We start from the raw sequence: 26,360 nt of genomic DNA on the forward strand, positions 1-26,360 counted from the left end.
AACAGTGGCTCAGAAGCCACAAGCAGCTCTTTAACAGTTCAGCTGTAGCTCTTGAACCAGCAAAGGTGTCTACACATTTTCTAGCTCCTGACATCAACCTCAAGACGCTGAAGGACCAGGCAATTCCTGCCTCTGCAGCCCCCTGGGCTGCAGGAGCCTTCAGGCAAAGGTGGGAAATTCCATATCCCCAGTATTTTAAATTGTCACCCTTAATGGAAAAGTCTGTTCGAGAGAATCTTCCACTAAAATGACTCCTCCAATAGACCCTCTAAGAAACTTTATTAATAGTCTTGCTTCTTTCTCAGAGCAACTATTTGCTGTCCTTCCTAAGCATATTTCAAACTTTGCACATTATTTTGTTCAAAGATGCTCATCATTTTTACTTCTAACTGAAGACAACTAGAATAAAAGCTATTCTTATGTTCTTCCTCCAGCCAACAATAGATAATGATGTTTTCCAAGGGCTGGCACCAAGCCATCTTGTCATAGAAACACGAATAGCTGAAATAACTGATCAGTAGCTGTATTGGGTGACTCTAATAGCAAAGAGGCTCTTCACAAAAATCAAAAGCGTTTTTATATAGCCTTATTTATGTTTTGTATAACACAGACAAATGGGGACATAACAGCTTAGAAGGAAACTCACAATTCTTCTAGTGCCACCTCCTGACATAGCTGTACTGGTACAAATCATTGAGTTGCATCCCCATTAGACTTCCTTTCCATTTTGCAATTAAAAGCTGTAGTATGTTAGAGAAATGTGGAGGTGTTCGTTGCAATGTCGCCGTCTCTTTGGGCCCTGTCAGTTGGTGATAGTTCATATTCCAGGCTCTTCGTTCCAGAGGAAAGTGGGCAGACGTAGCTGCAGATATGTGCATAGTAGAATCATAGAATCATAGAATAGCAGAGTTGGAAGGGGCCTACAAGGCCATCGAGTCCAACCCCCTGCTCAATGCAGGAATCCACCCTAAAGCATCCCCGACAGATGGTAGTCCAGCTGCCTCTTGAATGCCTCTAGTGTGGGAGAGCCCACAACCTCCCTTGGTAACTGATTCCATTGTTGCACTGCTCTAACAGTCAGGAAGTTTTTCCTGATGTCCAGCTGGAATCTGGCTTCCTTTAACTTGAGTCCATTATTCCGTGTCCTGCACTCTGGGAGGATCAAGAAGAGATCCTGGCCCTCCTCTGTGTGACAACCTTTTAAGTATTTGAAGAGTGCTATCTTGTCTCCCCTCAATCTTCTCTTCTCCAGGCTAGACATGCCCAGTTCTTTCAGTCTCTCTTCATAGGGCTTTGTTTCCAGACCCCTGATCATCCCAGTTGCCCTCCTCTGAACACGCTCCAGCTTGTCTGCGTCCTTCTTGAATTGTGGAGCCCAGAACTGGACGCAATACTCTAGATGAGGCCTAGCCAGGGCCGAATAGAGAGTATGTGCATAAATGTGCATAGGATTGCAATCCATGTTTCTAAAAATGTTGGGGCATGAAGGTACTGACATTTTGATACAGCAAGCTCAAAATGGCTTTGACCCTGTACAACTTAGAGATTGCCTCCCACCACGTGCCTAACATCTTTAAGACCGTTCAAGTTCACATGGCCTCTTGATAATACCTCAACTCACTTGTCTTATATTTTGCTGCTTTCCAGTTATTTGCACGCCAAGTCTATCATCCACAGAGACCTCAAGAGTAATAGTATCCTTTTTTCAATATGCCTGACATTTACCGTTCCTCCTCCTTGCTCAAAGTGACACTCTGCTCTGAAAACATGAGAGAGAGAAGTACAGTTAGGTGGGTTCAGTTGAAGAACTGAGTGCAAAAAACAAGCAGTCATTTATTTGCCTCAGCCTAACTTTAGTTGAAAAGAAAACTAAAGGCTATTTAGGAGAAGTTATTTATGCCCAAATATTTGCTTCTGAACATGACTGGGGATAGGCATTCAAAGGCATATCTCAATGAAACATGTATAAAGAGCTTCTGCATTCTGACCCTTTTTGGGGGGTGTTACGCTTTTGATTCCTAATCCAGCAAGTGATATGCACATCAATCTCCTCTGGTGAATTGCTATAGCTTGTCCTTTGCAGTAGATTAGGACTTGATTGCAGAAGTATCATGCACACGAGCTGTACTTCCTTGTATGAGCTCCATCACACCTGCCTTGTTTATCGTTTTGGCCCGCAACACTCATACGTTGTCATCTCTGTCCTGCAGTTGTCTCGCCTCTTCCCCTCCCTTTTCGGTCTTTTTCTAGAGCAGGGAAAGTGCAATTTATTTTCTCCATGCGAAATAAAAGTGCCCTTCCGTCCCCATGCATTGCTGTCCCGGCTGTATGTTTGCTTTTGGGGAGGCGGTCCTGCTGATGAAAGAGGAGGGCAGGGCGGTTCTCCAGCTTGCTGAGTCTGTCAGTCAAACAAAAGGACTTGTGCTTTACCCAACAAGAACCAATGAACTGGAGGGGAAAGGAGAAGGGGCAGAGTAGCAGGAGAGCAGGCAAGTGAAAAGAGAGTTCACCGGTACAGCAGCAATCGTGAGAGGGACCAGCGCTTGCCGCGCTAATGAAACAGAGGTCAAAATCGTGGATGCATACCAGGAAAAAAAAGTAGGTGTGATGGAGCTCTATGTCACCTTGGAAATATTAGGTCAGCTCATTCTCATACAAACCTCTGAAACATCTTGCTTTTTCCAATTTTGAAGACTTCATACAGTCATCCCAGTTGTAGCCACTCTGCCTCAGTTTATTCATTGTGCTTACTATGTTAGGAACACTGTTCATATGTCAGTTTGAGGTCAAATTGGGTTATAATATGGGCTGATAGTACAGGCTTTTGCAACTGTTGAGTGGCCACAATATGTACTCTTATGAGAAATTAGGAATGCCACTTTTTCTGTTCCTTGTTCTTGACATCTGCTGTTCAGATATATTTCTTCATGAAGACCTCACAGTAAAAATAGGTGACTTTGGTCTAGCAACAGTGAAATCACGATGGAGCGGGTCCCATCAATTCGAACAGTTGTCTGGATCAATTCTCTGGATGGTAAGTAGAGGGGGGGTATTCTTCACATTGTTTTCACTCTACCCAGGCAGCATTGTCACCTATGCAGATGCATCTCCATCACCTCTCTAGGACAGAAGTACAATTTTGGCTTAGCTGAGCCCTAATTCCTATGATTCGCCTTAACAGAAAAGTGCACTTTTTGCTTTTTTCTGGTACTCTCTTCTCCTCTTCCTGGAGATCTCCATGCTATCTCAGTGCGTAGAGCCCTTGTGCCTCATCCCATATGAGCTTTCTCTTACAATTGACTTACTGTTTATACTAAAAATTGGCCTGGTAGAACTCCCTCAACTAGTATGATAACTCAAAAGTGATGATAGAGTTTGTCAATCTCAATAACTGGGGAAGAGATTACATAATACGTATTGATGAGTATTAGAGATGCCTAAATAGGTGACTGGCTGTTATAGACTAGGATCTTTTATGTCGCCTTTTCAGAAACGGGTTTCAGGTTCGGTGACTTAAAGTATAAGAAAATACCCTGTCACTGAAACAGAATAAAAGCAGTTGTCTTTTCTTCTACATCACAGGCACCAGAGGTAATTAGGATGCAGGATAAAAACCCATATAGCTTCCAGTCAGATGTATATGCATTTGGGATTGTTCTTTATGAGCTGATGACTGGGCAGCTACCATATTCTAACATCAACAACAGGGACCAGGTAAGGCAAACATGGCTTTGGGGAGGCTTGGATTTTCTAATGGCATTTAGTTTGTGCTATTGTGTGTTCAACCTGTGGTATGAATGAGTGATTTCAACCTGTAAAATAGCCGTTTGTATAATTTTCACATTATTCTACTTTCTGTAAAGACCTTAAAAAAAATTGGCACTATCTTTGTGGTAACCACGACTGGGGAAGGCAATGGCAAACCACCCCGCTACAAAGTCTGCCAAGAAAAAGTCAGCGGAAGCAGGCGTCCCTCTAGGAGTCAATAATGACTCAAGTGCTTGCACGAGAGGGAGGTTCCTTTTCCTTGTGGTTGTGTATCAGGGGACTAAAAAGTCTGTTCTTACTTAGGAAATAAAATAAGAGGCTATAATACTCAGTCCAGTGGATGATCCTTCCTTTAAACATGCGCTTGTCCTTTCCACCTGTTCCACTATCAACTACATAACACCTGTCAGTGTTATGTAGTTGATAGTGTTGAACGTAGCCCAGAGAGACCTGAATTTGAATCCTTCTGACCTTCAGCTAAGTCATATATTCTCAGTCTTGTGAGGATAAAATGGGGTAATCCTCATGTACGTTGATCTTGAACTCCTTGGAGGAAGGCTGGGAGACAGATGCAGTCAATAAATACCACTTTGGCATCATGTTATATTAGGGAAATGGTGTAGGAAAATAAACCAGGAATGCCCATTTCATTTCATTTTTTTTCTCTGATCCTTGCGTAATATTTGAGTGTTACAGTACTTGAGATACTTGTATCATCAGTGAGATCTGGGCATTCACAATTAGAGATCTCTTTTCTCTGTACAACTGGCAAGTGAGCAATACAATGGCTGGGATTCAGTGAGCAGCGTGACAACGGTGCACTGCTTCCAGGCAAGGCTTTTTTGTAAAAATTGCCCAGCCTCATTCATGGAATGTTATGGGGGTCGTGATAACAACAACTTCAATTTGTATCCCTCCAGTTTTCTCACTGTTTCTTCGGTCTTGTTTATTTACAAGAAAAAATCCATTGAAGAAAAGATGGAATCCTTACACAATATCTTTTGATTAGTAGTGCTGGGAGCCCTCCGTCTGGAAAAGCACCCTTACTTCAGTGCCCCCTGAGGGGTGGGGTGGAGTGTGGGGGGTTGTTTTCTCGAACAGCAGCCTCAACCCTGTGCCAAAGGGTAAACCGCTTTTGAAACTAAGAAGACTTACAAAAGTAGTTTGATGTGGGCACATAGTCTGCTTTTTAAGGAAGATCCAGAAATCCCACTGGGTATGCTCAACCCCACAGGAATGCCTAAAATAGGTCTTTGGATCCTGGCCATTGCTACAGAATAGCGTGTTCTTTTTGTGTGACAGTATCCAGGAGACTGGCAGGCGACTTGTTTAAAATGTCTGTTATGGTTTAGTAGCACTAACGTAGATGTTTATTTAACAGTGTAATATAATTTGTCCAATATACTTGCCGGGGAGGTGGGTGGGCAGAGCAGAGGTTAATTGGTGGCTCTCTTTGCTTCCTTGGAGTTGTCGAGGCTTTTGGTCAGACTTCCCCAGTGTGATGCCCTGTGATTGTTTTGGACTACAGCTCTCATTATCCCTGACCATTGGCCCTGTAGGCTGGAGTTGATGGAAATTGCAGTCCATAACATCTGAGGACACCAGATTGGGAAAGGCTGCTTTGGGTCAACTTAAAGCTCGCACCATTTATTCAGTACTTGATGCCACACTGGAAAAACCAATGGAATGGATGCCAAACCACAAACACCTTACTGTGAAATGTTTACCTTTCATCGCAGAAGAAAACTGAACCAATTTTGAATTCGAGCTTAGTTGAAATTCTGTGCCGGTCCAGTATTTCCTGCAACTTCCAGCTTTTTTTTTTTTTAAAGCGGACTACTTCCCCCTCCCCCAATGTAATATGTAGCAGATAGAGGTTTTTTGAATTTTCTCTTTTCTACTCTTCCTTTCCTCCACAAAGATCATTTTTATGGTGGGCCGAGGGTACCTCTCTCCAGATCTCAGCAAAGTGCGGAGCAATTGCCCCAAAGCCATGAAGAGGCTAATGGCTGAATGCTTGAAAAAGAAGAGGGATGAACGGCCCCTCTTCCCACAGGTAAGAAATATGCCCAGTCGGGTTCACAGAGCACCGTAACCTTTCATACTTGATTCAGGTATGGCATCTTGCCTGTCTAGAGTAAAAATGGCCTGCAAAGATCAGCTGAAAGAGCTGGGCCAAAATGACCTTCCCAATTCTCCATCGCAGTTCATGGCAGCAAATTGCGGAGGCCATTTTGATGGGTATTGGCTGGAAGGGAAGAAATACTTTAGTTGGTTTTGTGGCAGGGGGTGTGGTGGCTGCAGCGGCTGCAGCTGCTTTTCCCCTTTTCTTTTACAGTCTTTTACATTCGCCACCTACTGCTTCTGCAGCACCAGTTCTTTTGTTAACAGTTTTAAAAACCAGACAGCTGTGTCTCCGCCACCATGTTCTCATCCCTCACTCCCCCAAATGATCCTGTATGATTTTATTTATTTATTTATTTATTTATTTATTTATTTATTTATTACATATCTATACTGCCCAATAGCCGGAGCTCTCTGGGCAGTTCACAAAAATGCTAGCAAAACAACGGGTTTTCTGCAGGTTTGCTCGTTAACCATGTAATGTGGCTTGTTAACCACCCTGGATAACCTAACTACAAGCCATGAGTTCTTAAGGTGGCTTGTTCGAGAAAAATAAACCACACTGTATGGTTAACAAGCCACCTTGTGGAAAACACACTGCGTTCAGACAACCCACCCTGTGGGAAATGCACTGGTCAGCAGGAGGAACAACAGAATTCCTGTCTTTAACATTGCTGCTGCTATCAGCTTTGGTGTCAGAAGAACACATCTCCTTCTGCATGATTGTCTCATGCAAGTGTAAACAGCATAAGGAGTGTGGCATATGTTGGAGACGTGAATCCCTGGGATATGTTTCAGCGCAAGCACCCATTGGGCCTGTTTAAATCAGCATTGACCAGGATGGCATTCAGGCTTTCTCTAACCTGGGACCCACCATTAAACGTAACCTGCATCTTGGGGCCAAATGTATAACTTTTTACTCTATGTGTCTGTTTCTTTTTCTCCTCTTGTCTCTCCTCACCCACACACCTCTGCCAAAGAAAAAGAACACTGTGGTGTTCCTGGTACAACCCATTTGTATGTCTGTGCATGAGCCAGGGGGATCGCAACCTGCCAGCGGAAGACCAGTGGGCCCTAGGAGATTGTTCACCTGCCGATGGAGAGTTTATCCCATCTACCATGTAGTCTGTTAAATCTTTACGCACCGAAACCTTGTAAGAAGACGAGGCTACAAAGCACCATGAACAAATACAATTCCGGGCTGTTCTGAATTTACTTTTCAGTCATCATTCCAGTGCTTGAATGGCAGTTTTCTTTTGTAGTGTACCAGTAGTGCTTGCTTTCAGCAATAAGCCATTTCTAAAGCATTTAATTCTGGTGCTGGAGCTAAAGCAAGCCACCACATCGTCTCTTTCACCATATTTATAGAGGGAAGGCTTTAATTCGTAAATGGCAGCGTCTTCTCCGTTTACAAGGTTTCTCAAAGAACATTGCAAACAGCATGTCAGAATTGCATCTTGCTGAGAATTAATTTGTTCCAGTTTGTGACAGTTTCCTTGTTTCCACCCTGCAACACTAGGCTTTCTCTTGTTTTCTTTTTGTTTTCAGATCCTTGCCTCTATTGAGCTTCTGGCCCGGTCTTTGCCAAAAATTCACCGCAGTGCATCTGAGCCGTCCTTGAACCGGGCTGGTTTCCAGACAGAGGATTTTAGCCTGTATGCTTGCGCTTCTCCAAAAACACCAATCCAGGCAGGGGGATACGGTGGGTTTTCTGTAAACTGAAAAGAAGCTGAAAGCACGTGCTCATGCATTTGGTGTGAGCCCATGTGTTCATATGTGTTTTAAATTCCAGCAAGCTATCGTTTTTATTGCTTGACTGAATAAGGACTTGTCTAACACTGAGCCTCCTATATTCCTAGAACGGCATCTGTTGCTGGCAATGGACAGCCTGGGAATTGCCACCACGAAACAGTTCATGAAAGGCTGCTCAGTAGAAAAGGGAAAAGTTGTTGAAAACTAACATGCCCATTTATGTTTGGGTCATAGGTCAAATTCCTTTTTGTGTGTGCCATCTTTGCTGTATAGGTTAGTTTAATAGGTGGCTGCTAGAGTTTTATATGTGCATCTTAAACTGCATTTGTTCCTTTGGTAGAAATGATTTTAGATTCTCAAGTCAGCAACGTTGCTGATGATGCCTAAAGGTAAGGCAAAATATTAAAGGCCAGCTGCACCCACGCTTGTTTTATGAGCAAAGCTCAGCAAGCCTCACAGATATAGTGGCCTGGTTTGCAGGATTGCTGCAGCCCACCGGGGCTTATTTAGGCCATGGTGGGTTGCAGCACGCGCCAACAGCTATTGTGAATTTTAAAGAGCCATATCAGGCAGTTGCCGCAGCTGTTTGCCCAAACGTGGCACAGGGTGGGTTGTTGCCACGGTTAACAAACCATCTCCAAACCAAAAACAGTTCATGGATTGTGGGTGGTTTCTTAATCACACCTCTGGGCGGTGTGAACCGCCCAGAGAGCTTCGACTGTTGGGCGGTATAAAAATGCAATAAATAAATAAATAAACCACAGCAACAGCCCACCCTCGCTGGGTTTGCAGATCATGCTAAGCTGGCGCACTCTCCTGCCCAAACGTGGATATTCGAAATGGCCACTGGCATGCGCCACAACCCCTTGGGCATGCACCAAATAAGTCATGGTGGGCTGTGGCACTCACGTGAGGCGGAACAAAGACTTTGGCAGGGAATAGCTTGCTTTTTGAACTTCCTGCTCTTTGGAAATTGTTGTTTATTTGGAACTACAGGAAGACTTCTATTTTATTTTATTTTGTTCCGTGGGTGGGTTGGTCATTTCTTTTTGTTGCCTCTATTCTGGTCCATGTGCTTAACATCTCCTTCATCTGTTTGAATTATCATTGCTGGATACTTTGCACTAGATGACCTTAGGCATGTTAATGAGCATCACTAGACCAAATAGAATAGAAAAGACCTTTTTTTTAAAAAAAAAAACCACACACACACACACACAGGTGAATCTTGCTTTTTCTCTGTGTGGCCATGTCTTAAAATGGCTGCCATGCAATAAAACAATGATGCCCATAATGGGGAAAATAGTCTTGTAAAAGCAGAGCGGTAAACTTTAAAAGTTGTTTAAAGGTGGGAAATGCACGTTTCACCACCTATTCTTTTTCAAAAGTCAATGGCTTGTTGCTGTTGCTCAATTTTATGTGGGTTCCTGCTTCTTCTGAAGTCTCCTTTCTGTGGAGAAAACGTTTTATGCTTGTGCATGGAATTTATCCAGTTAGGTGCAAAGATCTCCAACAAAGAAATCTGGTCATCAACCCCCCTGATAGAATCGTCTTTCCACCCCCTTCCCCCACCCCCATTTGTTGTTTTACGGAGCACCTACCTTGAGCAGATAAAAGTATCGTGTTGCCTTCATTGCTTCATTTTACGTCGTCCTCTGGTGACAGGATTTTAAATAGTAACCTTCGTCAGTATCTGCAGTGTCAGTCCTTTTTGTCTACATTGTTATGATTTTGCTTATTTGTGATTCCTGATCAATTATAAGCTATTCGCTATGGCCAGTGTGACGTATCTTCCCTAACTGTTTCTTCTTGCATGAAGAAGTTTGCAAAACTGCACCAGCTGTATTTTGTCGTCAAACACATGCAAGTAGGATAGTTCCTCAAGAAGATGGTACAAAAATGATGGATTGGAGCATTTAATCTTGTGACCACACATCCTTTGAAAGTAGACATAGGCAGTTAATCCAGTTGGGTCTTGAACAATAAATCAGGCCTCACTGGGGTGGGGTGGGGTGGGGTGGGGAGTGGAGGCAGTGGGCCCTTGGTAGGATGGCAGTGGAAGCCAGGCTCAGTATCAGCAGCTGCTTGGGGGCCCTCCCTTTATTTTTATTTTGTTTCCAGTGCTTAGCACCAGATGGCCTCCATTTAAATTTCCCACAGTGCCCCTCCCATAGCATCAATCTGGGGCATTGCAGGAAATTTAGACAGCAATCACTTGGTGTCAACTGAAGTTGCACCACTGCATTGGCTTTCGGGGGGTCGGGGGGTGGGGCACTGGCATAGGAGTGGGGCCACCAGAGGGCAAGAGCCTCTTAGACTTGGAGCCAGCCGAAGGCATTCCGGTACGGCCGTCTGTTGGCCTGACTGGACGCTGGACACTCTTTTCTGAGCATGTGCTACCTGATTTGGTGAAAGGGCCGAATCATTGCCCAAGGCTGGGGGAGGGGGAAATAGTCCTGTGTGCTAAGGAGGCTCACATCACAACCTGCCTGAGACAGCTGGGGGTACTTCAGTGCTCCACTTCCTCATAGTGACAGGCTAGTTTATAAAAAGTGGGTGATAGGAGTTAAGGCAGAGCTTGTGTCTCCCCAGCAACTGGACGCTCTAAAGAGGCCCGTTTCTGTCCCCTGTGAATTTTGAGCCATGAAGGTGTGCATGGCAGTGAAAGGCCACTCCTTCTGAGCCGTCATGGGGGGGGGGGCTGGCTGCCTTTCTAGAGGATTTTGAGAGCTGGAAGCCCAGGTGAAGGCTGGGGGGGGGGGCTATCTCAGCACTACGCATGCTCCTCGCTTATCTGTCGCTAACTGTGTTGAGTGGGCCATTGATGTCATGGCCCGTGTCCATGTTGGGCAGGGTTGGTCTTTCAGCAGTCACACGCCTGCACACTGCTTCTGTGCCACCTCCTTGTGACACCAGGTTGCCCTGCGGTGGTTTTATAACTTTATGCCTCCAAGCGATCTGTCTGAAGAGCTGTTGAAGATTCTGAATCTAGGACAGTTCCCTCTTCCTCGTTAATAGCAGGCTGCAAAAAAAAAAAAAAAACAACCCTTGGAAGCCACATTTATTAGGTTGTGTCGCTTTTGCAATGTGGCTCCGTGGAGGTACTCTGTTCACAGAATCAGAGGTGCTTCCAAGTAATGGTGTTTCATGTTGCTCAGGAAATGTCAGAATACAGTGGTTTTGGGGTGAGGGTTTAACTAGCATCTCCTTCAACTTCCCAGTGTTCCAGGTTTGAACTCAAGACCCAGGATACACTAACAAGACTGAAGATGTGCTGCTGACTGCTGCCTCCTCATGCTTTGCAAAGCCGGGACCGGGGTGGGGTGGCGGGGAGGCTGAATGCAGTGCTCTTCTAGCATACAATGGCCCCATTCAGAAGACACCTTAAACCACAGCTTTAACCATGGTGGTTTAGCCAGAAAACCTTATTCACCTTGATTAAAGCCATGGTTTAAGGCGTCTTCTGAACACGGCCTGGCTTTCTGGCTTAACCACCATGGTTAAAGCTGTGGTTTAAGGTGTCTTCTGAACGGGGCCAATGCCTTTCATATATGGCCTGTCTTAAACACGGCCAGATGAATTTTAGGGAGAACCTCCTGCTTGTACCTCTCCATGTTAATACATTTCTCTCTTCACAATCCCTTTGCACAATTAACATTCTGAACAATTAGCAGCAACAGTCAGGCTAGATGAGCAAAGAGGGGGAAGCAGTTCCTTGTTTACAGATTAATCTTTAACCAGCAGTCTGTGTAAATGGACTGAAGGTAACCAAAGAACATGTGTTGAAAGGGATGGGAGGGCGTGGATGTTTTAAATTTTGATCCAAAGCTTTTTCTACTTGTAGCAGTTTGTGATGCTGTTAGATTATGTAAGGACTTGCTAAGATAAAAGGGAACAGAGATCTGCCTAATAAGCTGGAGAAAGAGAACATAGAGGTCAGGGTAAGACATCTTTGTTACTGCACACAAGCTCTGTTATCGGTATGGTTAATAGGATATTAGCATCGTAAGCCATTTGCATTCATGCCACTGGCAAGCGTACCTCCTAGGTTTTCATTCATGGATGTAGCCTCTTCAGATAAACTATTAATGAACTCAGATAAACTCTTTATCACAGGACAGTAAATGGGATGGCTTCATCCATTCCCTGCCTCCTAAATCAACAACTAAAACGTTGAGGGCTTGGAGAATAGACACATGTAACAAGAAGCCCCCACAGCTCACCTCTTTGTAAATGTCTGATCCTGAGACCTTCAGGCAGCAGCTACAATTGTGTTAGATCTTTGTAGGCTAAACACACGTGAGTAGGGATCTTAGAAACGTAAATAATAATAAAACGTTGTATTTGCAAGCTCCTCATAAACTCTTCTTTCTGAGGACTCTTAATAGTCTGCAAGATGGGCCGAGTTTCCCTTTTTTAAAAAACTCTTAGTTTAGTAAGAGATTTTGTGTTAGTAACTTTGCATTCTGTCTCCACCAAATAGACTGTTCTGTACATTTTATAGTCATTAACAATCGCATTTTCCTCTAACATCTTCTGCATCCCATATATAGCGTCAAATTTATACTGGATAACGTTTCTGTCTTTCTGTTGAATAAAACCCAACTTCTTAAACTCGGCTCTTGTCCTCCCTCTACAGGCGAATTTGCAGCGTTCAAGTAGCCACAGCAACATTGGCAGCAAATCCACTCTCTTATTTTTAAAGTCTTGTGTTCCTACAGTTTCTTTTTTATAACATCCGGACTCTGTCCTGTCCCTCCAAACAAAGCAATTTAGAGAAAAGAGATCCGTACACATAAAAGAGCGGAATGGAGCTCCCAGTCCAACTTTTGGTGGGAGGGGAAAGTCTCTTGTTAGGAACCAGAATCTCTCTGCTGCCTGTGTGCTCACCTGCACCCTTAACGCCATGTGCATTCGGAGACCCCGAGTGGCTACCTGTACCTTTGGCATCATTCCCAGGAGAGAGGAGGGCCCACGCTTTGACTTTCTGGTGCTCTGGCATGATGAGACTGGAACTCCCGCTGCATCATAGGCTTGGGATGGTCTGCTGGTCGGCTTTCTCCCTCTAACAACGAATCATCAGAGGCTGAACATCTGATGAGACAGAGCTAATCAAATCAATCATCCTCCGGTCTGATTTTATTTTGTGTGTATGTGCGTATGTGTGTATTTCTCCTGGTGTCCTAACTGATCAATGGGATAAATGCAGCATCTCTTTTCCGGCTGAATGTGAGCATCAGCTCTTTCAATTTTAAAAAACAAAACAGAAAACCTTGACCAAAATGGAGGATAGTTGGAAGAGGGACTTTGAGAAAGACATTTAATTTGAAGGGAAAGGAAATGCTGCACCTTCTCTTTCCAGAATTGCTTTTTATTCCCTCTCCAGAGCCACCCTTTCCCCACCCACCACCCATCTTTCCTTTTTTTTGTACACTTTTCCAAAAGGGTTGGGAGGCTCTCTGCGTCGGTCCAGCAAAAGACAAAACATTTTTACAAAAGTGTAGCAGAGTTCTCAGTGTGTGGCTTCTTTTCATTTTGTGTTGATATCATTTGATTCTGTATGTTTTGTGTGTGAACTTTTTGGGGATGCCCAGAAAGTCTAGTACAGACTATGAATAACCAGTGTACCTGTTTTAAAAGGTGCAAGATAATGTCAGCTACCTAATGTTTCATAAACAGAAGTTCTCAGGTTGAATTGAATATGTTTTAAAAAGAAAAGCCAGCCACAACCCCCCCCCCCGCCCCCTAAGAATTAGACATTCCAAAAAATGTGCTTTGGTACTTTTAAAAACAGAACTTTTAATCATGTTAACTCAGCAAACTGTGTGTGCGTATGTGTGTGACTGTGCAGTAACTTGTCTTTAGTGGCAATTTGCTGTTTTTTGTTAAGAAATGGTACTTGCTGGATCAACACTGGTTTCTTCTCTCACCGTTTTCCTATCCTCAACTTTTTCCATGTAACTCCTTTCTTGCCCTATATTTTGTATTCGTGGCTTAAAGATGGTGGTGGTTGCATTTTTGCTTTCTCTTTTTGCCTTGCCCGTAATCCTAATTTGCGAAATAGTTCCAGGTTCTTATTTTTATGCAGTCAGGTTAAAGCAAAACAAAAACAGATTAGCTCTCATGGAATCATTATGATATCAGCAGAATTCTCCACTGTGGTGATTAGTATAGCAGGGATTTGATTTCTTTTTGTAAAGAAGCAGGTTAGATGCACCAGAAGGAAACTCAGTGTCCACAGAAGCCTTGTGGTTTAGTGCATTTCTGCTCTGATCTGATAGGTATGAGGCTAAAAAAAAACCCACCCCTTTATTAGAGGTTTCTATTGGATCAGATCAGGTCGCTTAGTAAGAGAGGCCAGAATTCAAAGTTTACTCAGTGTTGTTGATAAATACTGCGGCTCTGTTACTAGGAAAACTAAGGGAAAAGAGATGGTCTTTCTAGCAAAAGAAAAATAAGTTTTTTTTTTTGTTCTGTTTTTGTGTGAAAAGGAAGCTTAACGTGTCATGGACCATATTTTCTAAAATCTTGTATGCTTTATTGTATATTTTAAATGTAGTTGAAATCTTTACCATAGAACCAGGGTACTTACAAAAATTGGAGCAAAATATGTAATTGAAATACTGTATAGCCAAGCACTAGCAGGGTACCGCTAATGCTGAAGTTGCTGGACACGATTAATGAGGGTGGGGAGCGTTCTCTACATAAATGCCACTGAAGTGAATAGTTGCACAAGGTTATGGATGTGTTTTTGGATAGTTCCTCTTCACTTTGGCGGCTCCAGTAGATTTGCATGCAATAATGAGAGCAAAGCAATTTGTGTCGGCTCACAAAGAGTGTGCTGGATGCATTATAAATCTAAACAAGAAAAGCACAACTTTCCCTTGTTGTTTTGGTGGTGGTCCACAAATTTGGCTAAAACAGTGTTTTGTAAACTTTTTTAATATGGACCCTCCTTCCAAACTTAAACTGTCTTCTTACCACCACCACCCTGAAACCCAGCAACAATAATCTGTTCCAGAGGTAAGCATATGGAAATCCTTGCATTTGCTCATGTGTGTGCAATGTGCAGAGGCTTGTGGTTTGGGCTACTAAGCCCAACACTGGGCATTAAAAGGAGAAGCGAGCAGGAGGTCTCAAATACCCTCTTAAAACCGTGCAAGGGAATCATAAAAAAGTGGTTGTTTCTTGTGATAAAGCAGTGAGAGTGCAATAATCTCTAAATCTAACATGGATCAATGTGGATCCTCTGACAGGGAGCATTCAGTCCTTCCGCATCTTGACTGGGGTGGAGATGGGAGGAAGATGCCACCTGATTCAGGATTCATCCCTTCCTTTCTCTAGGTGCCCTCCCATCCCACAGTTTATGAACCATTGGGCTGGGTTGGAGGGGTTGTTATCCATTATTGACACAAACAAAAGCAGCAGTGATACCTCCACGCCAAGAAGCGAGCAAGGCCTGCATAGGTCCAGGATGGTAATTCTAGAACAGCCTTATGTTACGCACTACAGCATTATGTCAGTTGATAAAGGCAATAGGCAATTTGTAAAAATTCTCATTTTGATGAAATACTACTTCCAAGGAACTAAGCTCCAGATGATCATTTTCGTCTTCACTTTTGCTTCCAGGTATTTGGTTCCAGAGATTCTATCCATCTGCCTGCAAATCTAGCACCAGGGATTTTGAAAGCAGATTTTAAAGGCCAGGAAGGGCTTTAGGAACTGGCTTAAGCCCTGTGCAGACATTCATTGTATTCAAGGAAGGGAAACCATGATTGCTCTGGCTGGCCCTGTCCGTCTGCACATCCAGCATCTGCATGTTGGAGGAGCCACCACACATCTCTCCCAGTGCACGTTTGCTCCAATCAGTCGATGCATGTACTGCAGACTTGCAGTGCCTCCATGCACTGAGCCCCTGAACACACACTGTGATCGGTTTGCGGCCATCTGGTACAATCACAATCTGCAGATGTACACCTACAGTGAATGTCTGCATAGGACTTCAGTTCCCATATTGTTGGCTGTAGAATTTTTCTTCATTAGAGAAACATATATTAGTTGAGTGCTAACAGCAGCATCATGGGAGAAATGGCCCCTTTAGAGGTATTGGGGTCACAAGAGGAAAGGATGTGGGTTGCCATCTAAATGAGTGGTCCCTGCTGGCTCGCTGTGCATAACTTTCTGTTGCCACCAATGTACAAGTAGCCTAGATCAGGGTTGGAAAACTCCCAAGCATCTGGTCAACTAGGCTTCTCGATGCTGATGCCTCAGCCCTGGCCTAGGCAAAACCTTGGCACCCTCGCCCCATAACCTTGCAGCCTGCTGTTGGCCCTCCTGCCTAGCCTGATATACTTGTTGAGCATGTGACATCTTTTTATGGCAGCAACAACCAGCCAATCTTTGGGTGTCCCTGAGTTTTCACTCCCCTTTGCCCATCTGAATGACCCCTTAGCTCTTTGAGTATTGACCGCTGCTGGTCGCTTCCCTTCACCTTACAGCTGGTCTACCTCTTGCTGCGGCTGCTTCTACTACTGCTATTTGGAACCTTTGTTACCATGTCTTGTAGGATCAGCTCCTCCATTCTTCCTTCATCATTGCTGTTACTTAGCAGCAGCAGGCAGTGCCCTAAAAGATGGTGAAGAAAAAAAGCCTCCGCACTGTTCTTCAAAGAGGCCGCCCTTCTCGGGCACACCAATGCTAAGGCCAGCACTGCTTCGATCATTTTTATTTTATTTTTTTAGAATTTACTCAGTGCAAATTCCACTGTGCCCTATTTTTACCTGAGCTAAGTATCTGCCTAGTTCATTTGAAATACTAGATAAAAATCCATGCTTTCTTTATAGTATAGTTCTGTTAAGACTAACAGGAATGATCTATTTGTATCCTGGCTTGAATTTATTAGGCAGGGTTCATTATTTCAATACTTCATTATTCTGCAGTAAGTTGGGTTGTTTTTTTTAAATCTGCAAGTAAAACTCTAGGAAAAGTTTCTAGTTCACACAAAGCACTTTATCATGAACAGCACATGCTTTGGTTTCTTCTCTTCCATCTAAGCCTAGTACTATAATTTGGTTGCTGTTTCAATGGGATGTTTCTGTTAATCTTTATTACTTTCTGCTTTTTTTCTCTCCTTCTTGCTGTTATTCCTGAGCCCCAAAGATCTTTTCCTAGATGGACAAAACAAACAACCCCTCTCTCAAAAATAGTGCATCATCGGTAAAGCTTATAAATTAAATACTTATACAAAGCTGTGCCTAATGGAAAAGATTTACTCCAGCCATTGAATTTAGGTTGTCTTCTAACACAATATGGTTATTTATTTTTTTAGATGAACAATTGCAATTTTCCCTGAATATCATCCAGTAAGATAATTTCACCTTTGGTTAAGTACTCGATGTTGATTTTTATTCAAGAGACTCCCTATAATCTGCCCTTATTCATAAAACATATTGCAGGTCCTGTGCTCTTACCTGCTTGAAATTGTTCTTAAGGCTGCACTCCTTACAAAGTTTTACTTGAGAGGTCAGAAAATAATGAGACTTACTTCTGAGTAGACATGTATAGGATAGCACCCTAGGGCAATTAAATCTTAAATTTAGAAAATCCACCTTGGGCTCCCATTAGAGGACAGGGGCAATACAAATTTTGAAAATGTGGCTTCCATTTTGTTTTTAAAAGAACTGTTGGGATGGTTATTTTAAGGCACTGCTGGGCCTCTTTGAGTGCAATCATGTGCATGTTTAGACAGAAAAATGTCCTACAACTCTCAGCATTCTCCAGTGAGTGTAGCTGGCAGGGGAATGCTGAGAGTTGTAGGACTTTTTTCTGTTCAAACATGCATAGGATTGCATTCTTAGTAACTCAAGGGGAAAGTGTCTAGTCTTTGTAGAACTCTTAATGTAAATATTCCTATGGCTGAGTAATAATGCAAATGGATGGCTAACTATTACCAGCAATTATTTTTCCTAATCTCCTATGTCAGGAGTGGGCACACTGTCCAATGGTCTTAGTGCCCTGCTTCCACCACCAGAGGCCTGTCCTGTTGAGTAATTCCTCAGCAAATATGGTGGCAATGTGCATACATAAGCCTCAGCTCCATCTTTATGTTGGCATCATCCTTATATTAGTTTTGGGGGATAATTATGCAAAGACGTTACCAGTGCTGTGTGTTGCATCACCGTCGGCCTTGGAAGGATTTTTCAGTGCTAGGGGACCAGTATGGGCAGCACTTCACCCAAAACCAGTCTCCTCTCCATCCTGCCCACACACACTATATAAGTATCTGGTATGGTTTGTGGAAGACATTTCCCTTCATATTCTTAAGATGTAATTTCCAGTTTGAAACATCATTATGTTTTGATCATTTGTTGCTTTTTTAGAGGGATTGGGAGTGTTCCAATCTGCTTGGGGGAGTTTTGTAGCAGAGGGCTTAGTGAAAATTCAGGTATGCAGTGTTTTTTGCAGCTGCATTTCGTTGTATCACTTTTTGGACCATTCATGACTTCAGCTTGTGTAGCACAAACAGTTCATAGTACTATTGTTCTTTCCGTCCATTGGCAAAGAGAAGCAGGCAGGAGGAATTTGCTTGAATAAGTTCTGGATTCATTCTGAATCCACTTCAACTATATTACCTTGGAAACAAACATGTTAGAATTAATTATTCTATGACATCCGTCCTTACGTCTTCAGTAAGCACAGCACCTGGGTCGGATAGAAATTATAGGTCACTGCTTGCAAGTGGAGGGGAATGGCACCTGAGCTTTTCCAGTCAAGCTACACCGAGCCAGCCTAACTGTAGCCCTTCCTGTGATGCTCTGGGGTGTCACTGTCCTGCCCACCCGCTTCCAGCAGCAAACCTTACCCACATGCTGTATACCACAGTAATGCAATCCAATACGAAATAATGTTGGCTAGCTAAATGCACATGTGCACACACACACAGTGGGCCTGTTCAGAAGTCACTTTAAACCATGTTGGTTAAGGCTTTTGGTTAAGCAGCAGGGTTTAAGGTGTCTTGTGCAATACGTTTTCTAAACCCTGCTCACTCATCAACCACAGTTGGACCGTCTGCAGCAGGGTTAGCAGCTCTAATCATGGCTTAAAGTGTTGTGTGTGACAGCACAGTTTGTGGCTAGTGCTAACCCCAGAGAACCACAGTTTCGTTAACAACAGAGCTTGTAATGTCATCTGAACGGGGCCACATGCAGCCAGAAAATGGTTTGTACCACTTTCACTGGGAGTGTGGACAAGGGGACAGAGTCAATTTTTGAGGTAGGTTGGGGTTTTTTTTTAAAAAAATGTGGATTTAGCTGAGCCTGTTGGGTACATACTCTTCCTATAAAATGATCCTCTTGATCTCTCTGTTAGACTTCATCTGCAAAATTGATCTGGGAAAGAGGTAGCTAGCAAAAAAAATTCCTGCCTTTGAGTTTATTTTGGCACCAAGAGAGGGGAGATGATCATAAAAAAATTAGGGAGTATTTGGTGCACACATTATCAACCTTTCACATTTAACCTGGAAATGTATGCTCCCTAAATAATTTCCTTTGCATTTTGCCAAGTGACTGTGCCTTTATAAAAGAAAGAAAAAGAAATCCTAAACATATCTAGGTGCTTATATAACTGGAGCAGTGGCTTTGCTTTGACTCCAATGCACACTGCATTTTCAAACTGGGGTGGAATTGTAGGGAGTCATCCACAGAGTAGGATCTCTGGAACAAATCTTGGTGAAATGAAGGTTTCTCCTTCATAACCATCATTGATCTCAGTGGGGCTTTTTCTGGGAATGTTCCAAGTAGATTGTGCCCAGTCTTTTCTGCTGAAACCAGCAATTGCGAGAATAAGTGCATTAGAAGAGCTGTGCTGGATCAGATCAAGGTCCATCTAGTCCAACATTCTATTCACACAGTGGCCAACCAGCTGTTGACCAGGGAACCACAAGCAGGACATGAGTGCAACAGCACCCTCCTATCCATGTTCCCTAGCAGCAACTGGTGTACATAGGCATACTGCCTGTGATACTGGAGGTGGCATAAAGCCATCAGGAGTAGTAGTAGTCATTGATAGCCTCCTCCTCCTGGAATTTGTCCAATCCCCTTTAAAGCCATCCAGATTCGGGACCATCACTCTATTTTGTGATGATGAATTCCATAGTTAAACTATGCGCTGTGTAAAGAACTACTTCCTTCTATAAGGGGAGTATGGTATTGGTAGTTTTATTTTTGATTCCTTTCCTAATTATGGCTAACATAGAATTTGCCTTTTTCGCAGCCACCATACACTGGGTCAACATTTTCATCAAGTTCTCCACCAAAAGCCCCACTATCTCTCTCTTGGTCAGTCACCACTAACTCAGATCCCATCAGTTTATATGCAAAGTTGGGATTTTGATGTTCAATCCCCCAGTTTGGAGAGATCCTTTTGGAACTCTTCATAATCCCTATTTTTTTTTATGACCACTCTAAATAATTTGGTGTCATCAGCAAACGGCCACTTCACAGCTAACTCTCAATTCTAAATCTTTTATGTACAAGTTGAAAAGCATTGGTCCCAATACAGATCCCTGTGGGGCCCCACTGTTTACATTCCCTTGGGTGAAGGTACAATTTATTCCTACTCTGCTTTCTGTTTTTTAACCAGTTATAGATCCATGAGGACTTCTCTTATTCCATAACTTCTAAGTTTGCTCAGGACTCTTTGGTGAGGGACTTTGTCAACAGCCTTTTGGAATGCCAACCAGATCACCCATGTCCATATGTTTATAACACTATCAAAGACCTCTAAAGGGTTAGGAAGCTAAATTCTTTTTTTTAATGGTATTGCATTGGCAATTCTCCACTCCTCTAGTACAGGAGCTGATCTTAGGGATATGTTACACATTTTTTCTTAGAAGATCAGCAATTTCACATTTGAGTTTCTTTAAAAATTCTAGGATAGATACTACCTGGGCCCAGTGATCTATTAACTTTCAGTTTGTCAAGAATGTCATCTTTGCATCAGTTCCACAGACTCCCTTTCTGAAAACATCAGTTCAGACTCGGGCATTTGTCCCACATCTTCTACAGTGAAAACAGTTGAAAAGAATTCATTTAGCTTCTCTGCAATCTCCTTATTCTCCTTTAGTACTCCTTTAACTCCATTGTCATCCAGTGGTCCAACTACCTCCCTAGCTGGTTTCCTGCTTCTAATATACTTAAAGAATTCTTTATTTTTGGCCTTAATGTTGTTAGTGACATGCTCAAAATGGTTTGGGTTTTTTTGCATCTGTTATTGTCTGCTTGCAACTCCTTTGCACAAGTTTGTGCTCCCTTTTGTTCTCCTCATTTGGGCAAGACTTGCATTTTCTGAAGGAAGCTGCCTTTGCTTTAATAGTTTCCTTGAAGCTGCTTGTTAACCATCCTGGTGTCCTCTTGAACTTGGTGCTGCCTTTCCTAGCCATTCTAGCTGAGCTTCTATAATTGTGGTTTTGAGTAATCTCCATGCATTTTGAAGGGATTTAACCCTCCTGGCTCCCCCTTTCAATTTACATCTTACAAGAACCCTCATTTTAGAGAGATGTCCTCTTTTGAAGTTTGAATGTGTTGGACTTCCTTGGTAATTTCCCATCCACATATATATATATATATATATATATATATATATATATATATATGTGTGTGTGTGTGTGTGTGTGTGTGTGTGTGTGTGTGTGTGTATATATATATATATATATATATATATATATATATATATATATATATATAAAATCTGATAGCACTGTGGTTACTGTTTCTGATTAGTTTGACATCATGCACTATGTCCTGAGTGGCACCACCTAGGATTAAATCCGGGGTCACTTCTCCTCTGGTCGGTTTCATAATCAGCTGTTCTAGGGCACAATCGTTTAGGCATTGAGATATTTAAACCTTTTGCTGGGGGTGATTGAAGTCACCTATTATTACAACGCTTCCTCATTTGGACGCCTTCCTGATTTCATTTTCCATCTCAAGATCACCTTGAGCGTTCTGGTCTGGGGGATGATAGCATGTCCCTAGTACTAAATTACTTTTGTAGCCTGGTATCGTCACCCACAGTGCTTCTGTGAAGGAGTCAGCCCGTTCTAGGATTTGTAGTCGACACTGTGCTTCTTTGGTGTACAGAGCAATACTTCCTGTTGTATGCCCTTCCCTGTCCTTCCTGTAGAGTTTAAATCCAGAGAGAATCATATCCTACTGGTTCTCTCAATTCCATTATGCCCACTATATCTAAGTTCTTCTTTAAAACCAGGCATTCCAGCTTTCCCATTTTGGCTCAGAGGCTTCTAACATTAGCTTCCAAAATGTTCCACAGTGCCTAAATTAATCTGAACCCCTCCTCCCTACACCACTGTCTTATCCACACATTGAGAGTCTTCAGCTTCATCTGTCTAGCTGGCCCTGCATGTGGAACAGATAGTATTTCAGAGAAAGCCAACTTAGTGATCCTGAATTTCAACATCCTATCTAGCAACCTAACTTTGGCTTCCAGAACCTCATAGCTACATTTCCCCACATCATTGGTACCAATATGGAACACAACCATTGACTCCATCCCAACACTATGTATTAAGCAGTCTGGGTGGCATGTGAAATATGCAACCCCCAGGCAGGCAACTTTCTATGGTCTATATGCCCATTTGTGATACCTAATTAAATTGTGAAAAAAAACCTTTAAACTGCTCAAGTAAAAATAGAACAAATTGCATGTGTCAAAGTTTAAGCAAAATTGGACCTGTTCAGACTAACACACTAAGCCATGATTAGGCCGCTAACCTTTTTGCAGCAAAAGGTTTGTGAGCATGTTTAAACTGTGGTTATGTAGCCACCATAGTTAGGAATGGTTCACACAACATGCGAAGCCATAATGTTTAGCTCAAAATGCTTAACCGCTGTGGCTGAGCGTGTCATCTGTATTAGATCATAGAGACAGCTGTAGGTTAACCATTTTACAAGAGGAATTGTAACTTGAGGGTACCCTTTGAGGGAGGCTTTATTGTAACCAGAATACTGTATTGCAGCTTTCTCCAAGCCTACTGAGACACTTTTCTAGTATTGAAGTGTCAGATTTGCTTCAGGTCTTCCTCAGGCTTCCTCTTGAAATAAGTAACCTGTCTATAAACCCGTCAGTTTCAGTTAATGTATTTTGAGTGACATTTTTGTCAAAAGCTTATGGATAAACACTTACGAAGCAGCAAGTAGACTAATGTGCTGAAGTTGTATTTTACATGCTTGTTTGTTCAGAAGTAAATCCCACTGTGTTCACTGGGCTTGTTCCCAGGTAAGTGTCCATAGGGTTGCAGCCTTAGTTTGTGTAACTTAATCCCTGTTTTGGCAGCTGGAAAAGGGTTTAAAAGCATTCTGAAACTGCCTGGGTGTTTTATTTTGCAATTGCCAAAGCAACTGTCTCTGTCATATTCAATTCAGCCTCTTGATTATGTACTATTTCTAGTTACGATTCTTACTACACTTGAACTGTAATATTAGAATTACTCTGCTTCCCATTTCTGGACTAGGGCAATGCAAAGTAAGTGAATTGTGTGCCATTTTGGATTGCTGGTTAGTTTTTGACAGATTCTGTATTGCATTCGTTGGAGTCTGCCTAGTTATATCTTCCACTTGTTTTGTTGTGTTTTGGGATTCCACTAGAACGTTAGGATCCGCTTTGGAGGCGGGGCGGTTGTGGGAGAAGCCTTCATTCAGGCATGCGTTGAAGTGAAAGAAAAAGTGGACCGATGGGAGAAGGGTGGGAACTATTGTTTGGGTTGAGAATGCAGGGCTGAGTTTAAATAACGTTTGACTTAAATGCTAAAAATAAAAACCTAAGTGCAATAAATGTACTTTGACATTCAAAGCTGTGAATGGTTAAGAGAAATACACCTCATTCTTTCCAGATCCTTCTCCTGCCCCCTCCCCTCTCCTTTCTGTGACTAAAACTTGGCAGTGACCAGCCTCTTTATGTAACATACATTTTTTGGGAAGAGGGTTCTTAGGGCAAGTTCACATGGCTAACAAACACATAAGCTCACCATAGCCCCATCTTTCTTCTGTTTCATAATGTATTTGTTAAAAGCCTATGATATAGCAGCTGTACCCACTTCATGCTCCCAAAATAACTCCCATACTGTGAGAATGGTGTCAGCCGTTGCTCATTTTGTCTAGATTGTCAAGGAACACTTGCATGGGAGGAATAAAATGGGGTTAATTCTGCTCCCAGCTGCATTTGAATAGGGAGGATTCAAAAACACATTGTAATAGAATAGAGTGCCAATTGAAAACTGAGCATTACTTGCCCAACCACTGGACTGCAATAGCCCTTCTAGCCTGAGTAGGAAGTTTGTGTAACCAGCACCTTTTCTGGCTACTAGGGACCAGTGATGGGCAAAAGGGGTTGCTTCTAAGCAGTTGGAAACAGTAGTACTGATTTTCTGTTATGTCTGAAATACGCAAAGCCTCTTTCTTCCATAACCCCATTTTCTTTAGGGAAGTTTGTATCTTTTTGGGTGTTTGATTACATTGGCTGTCCTTTTTCCCTCTCAGCCATGCTGTGTCTCTTCAGTTAGCTAGGAAAAATGCACTAGATGGCCATTTTCTCCATGGCTTCACTGGAGAATATCATTCCAATGCTTTGTTTCAATGTAGCACTAAGAGTTACTATTCACCACTTCAGGGGCTTGCTGTAGCAAGATTATACAGTTGCTAACAATGGCTGTGTTGCCCATTCTTCTCCGCTCTAGCAACTGGGACTTGAGTTATGCCTTGGAAGCATACCTGGCATATAGGTAAGACTGTTGGGAGCACTGGGGGGGGGGGGGGGGAGAGGTGCCACTGATGCAAACTGTCTTTCCCCCTGAATCCCTTGCGCTCTTTAAAGCTATGAACAGAGTCTTTGGGTAGAACTAGTCACGCTAAGCACTGCACCCTATGGAAGTGATTCAAAGCGTCAGCAAATGGTAGTTAACAAGATCACTCCGCAAAGTTGCTGAAAAAGAGAAATGTGTATAGTGTTTTTTAATTAGTGCAGTGAAATATATATCCCAACCCAGCATTCCTTGAAGCTGTATTTACCACAAGATGTTTAACTCTCCACAAGCCTGCAATTTTAGGTCTGTTCTCTTTCTTCAGAAGAAATTTGATACCCATAGAAACGTTTAAAAAACAAAATGACAATGGAGAAACTAAATGTTTAAAGGCCTGTATTTATTTCTAATTCACAGGGAATTATTTGTCTGCAGCTTTTTCTCCCTACCTCCGAATTATTCCCTCTGCCCAACAGTTCACCATAAATGTTTGTACAGATCAATTTCAGTTGTTTTCGTCCCGTTAAAGCCTTTAGCCTGAACCCTTCATTGTATTTTGGAGCTTTTTCTCTCATGTAAATTTGTACAGTGGGAAATATTGTCCAGTTTGGTTTAGAGAGCATGGAGACATAAAATTAAAGTTTGATAGCTGAAAATTGAGATTGAAGAACTATTTGTGTAAAGTTATTTAAAGAACTCTGTATTATATAAAAGGTTAAAAAGTTCTATGTATTTGATGTGAATACTGCTATAATAAAGATTGACTGCATGGAGAACAGACTGTGTGAGAACATTAATAAGGTGGATTTACAGCTGAATTACAGATGTTGAAGAACAGAATGGAACGAGAGGGGCTTTGCAAGCCATCTAGGCCAACTCCTTCCAGCAGACAGGGAATCCGGAGTTCAAGCATCCCCAAAGAGGTCACCCATGCCCCCCTAGGTAACTGGTTACATTGTTTAATTGTTTTTACTGTCAAATCTCTCCTAATGTTCAACAAAAATCAACCTAAAGTCGATTAGATCTAGTCCTGTCTTCCGGGGCAGTATAAAACAAGTCTTTGCCCCCTTCTTCACACCTGATGGCCCCTCAGGTATTTGAAGAATGCTGTAATGTCCCTTGGTTTTCTTCAGGCTAAATATATCCAATTATTTCAACCTTTCCTCATAGAACTTGTTTTTCATTGCCTCCCTCTGAATGTTTGTCTATGTCAGCCTTCCCCAATGGAGTGCCCTCCTGATGTTTTGAACATGGAGATGGGATTTGTAGTCCAAAACTTCTGGAAGGCTGGTCTATATCCTTCGTAAAGTGTTATATCAAGAACATTATCCTAAAAAAAAAAGAAAGATGCCCCAAATAAGGCACAGAAGTTCTCCTGTAATGTATCTATATAGGAATAAAGTTCCATTCTATTGCATATCCCTCCCTTAGCAAGTAGGGAATATGGGATTTCTTATTTTCATACCTCATTTTTCAGAGCTGGGGCCTCAAATACTAAATCTTACTGCATGTAGATCCCTAGGTGTTACAGATACCGAATAACTCCACTGCAATAAAAGAAAGATGTGAGAAATTGAGGGGGGGGAGTGCTTTTTGGAGCTATACATTACCCATCTTCTAAAACATTCTGTATTGCTAAAGTATTAGTCATTCTCTCCTAAAAATGCATTACTTGTTTTCAATTCAGCTCTACTTCATTGGGATATAAAATCCCTACATAAGTATATAATGAAATAGCTTCACTATACAGTCCTTTTCCACACCATCTTCCCAAGCTAAACCGTGATAAGCCCCTAAACAAGAGTAAGAGTACTTTTCCATCCTTGAGTTTTTGAAAGAACACTTGCTCCATACTTAAAGCTAAAGCAGGCCTGTTAGCTCTGAGCTTTAGCACCCAGGAGGA

General features: G+C 42.5%; 1 protein-coding gene across 4 annotated transcripts in view; it reads left to right on the forward strand.

The window, feature by feature from the left end:
* The window catches only part of BRAF (B-Raf proto-oncogene, serine/threonine kinase), a 62,162-nt gene extending 45,329 nt beyond the window's left edge, over window positions 1-16,833 (forward strand). For all 4 annotated transcript variants that reach the window (XM_063135060.1, XM_063135061.1, XM_063135062.1 and 1 more), the window contains 6 exons: window positions 1,648-1,694; window positions 2,916-3,034; window positions 3,583-3,714; window positions 5,690-5,824; window positions 7,441-7,594; window positions 12,284-16,833. In XM_063135060.1, the coding sequence (XP_062991130.1) occupies window positions 1,648-1,694; window positions 2,916-3,034; window positions 3,583-3,714; window positions 5,690-5,824; window positions 7,441-7,594; window positions 12,284-12,306 (610 nt within the window). In that variant the 3' untranslated portion in view covers window positions 12,307-16,833. The remainder of the gene's footprint in view (window positions 1-1,647; window positions 1,695-2,915; window positions 3,035-3,582; window positions 3,715-5,689; window positions 5,825-7,440; window positions 7,595-12,283) is intronic.
* The last annotated feature ends 9,527 nt before the right edge of the window (window positions 16,834-26,360 follow it).

Source organism: Elgaria multicarinata, chromosome 9 (genome assembly GCF_023053635.1).
Source record: "Elgaria multicarinata webbii isolate HBS135686 ecotype San Diego chromosome 9, rElgMul1.1.pri, whole genome shotgun sequence".
Taxonomy (NCBI): Eukaryota; Metazoa; Chordata; class Lepidosauria; order Squamata; family Anguidae; genus Elgaria; species Elgaria multicarinata.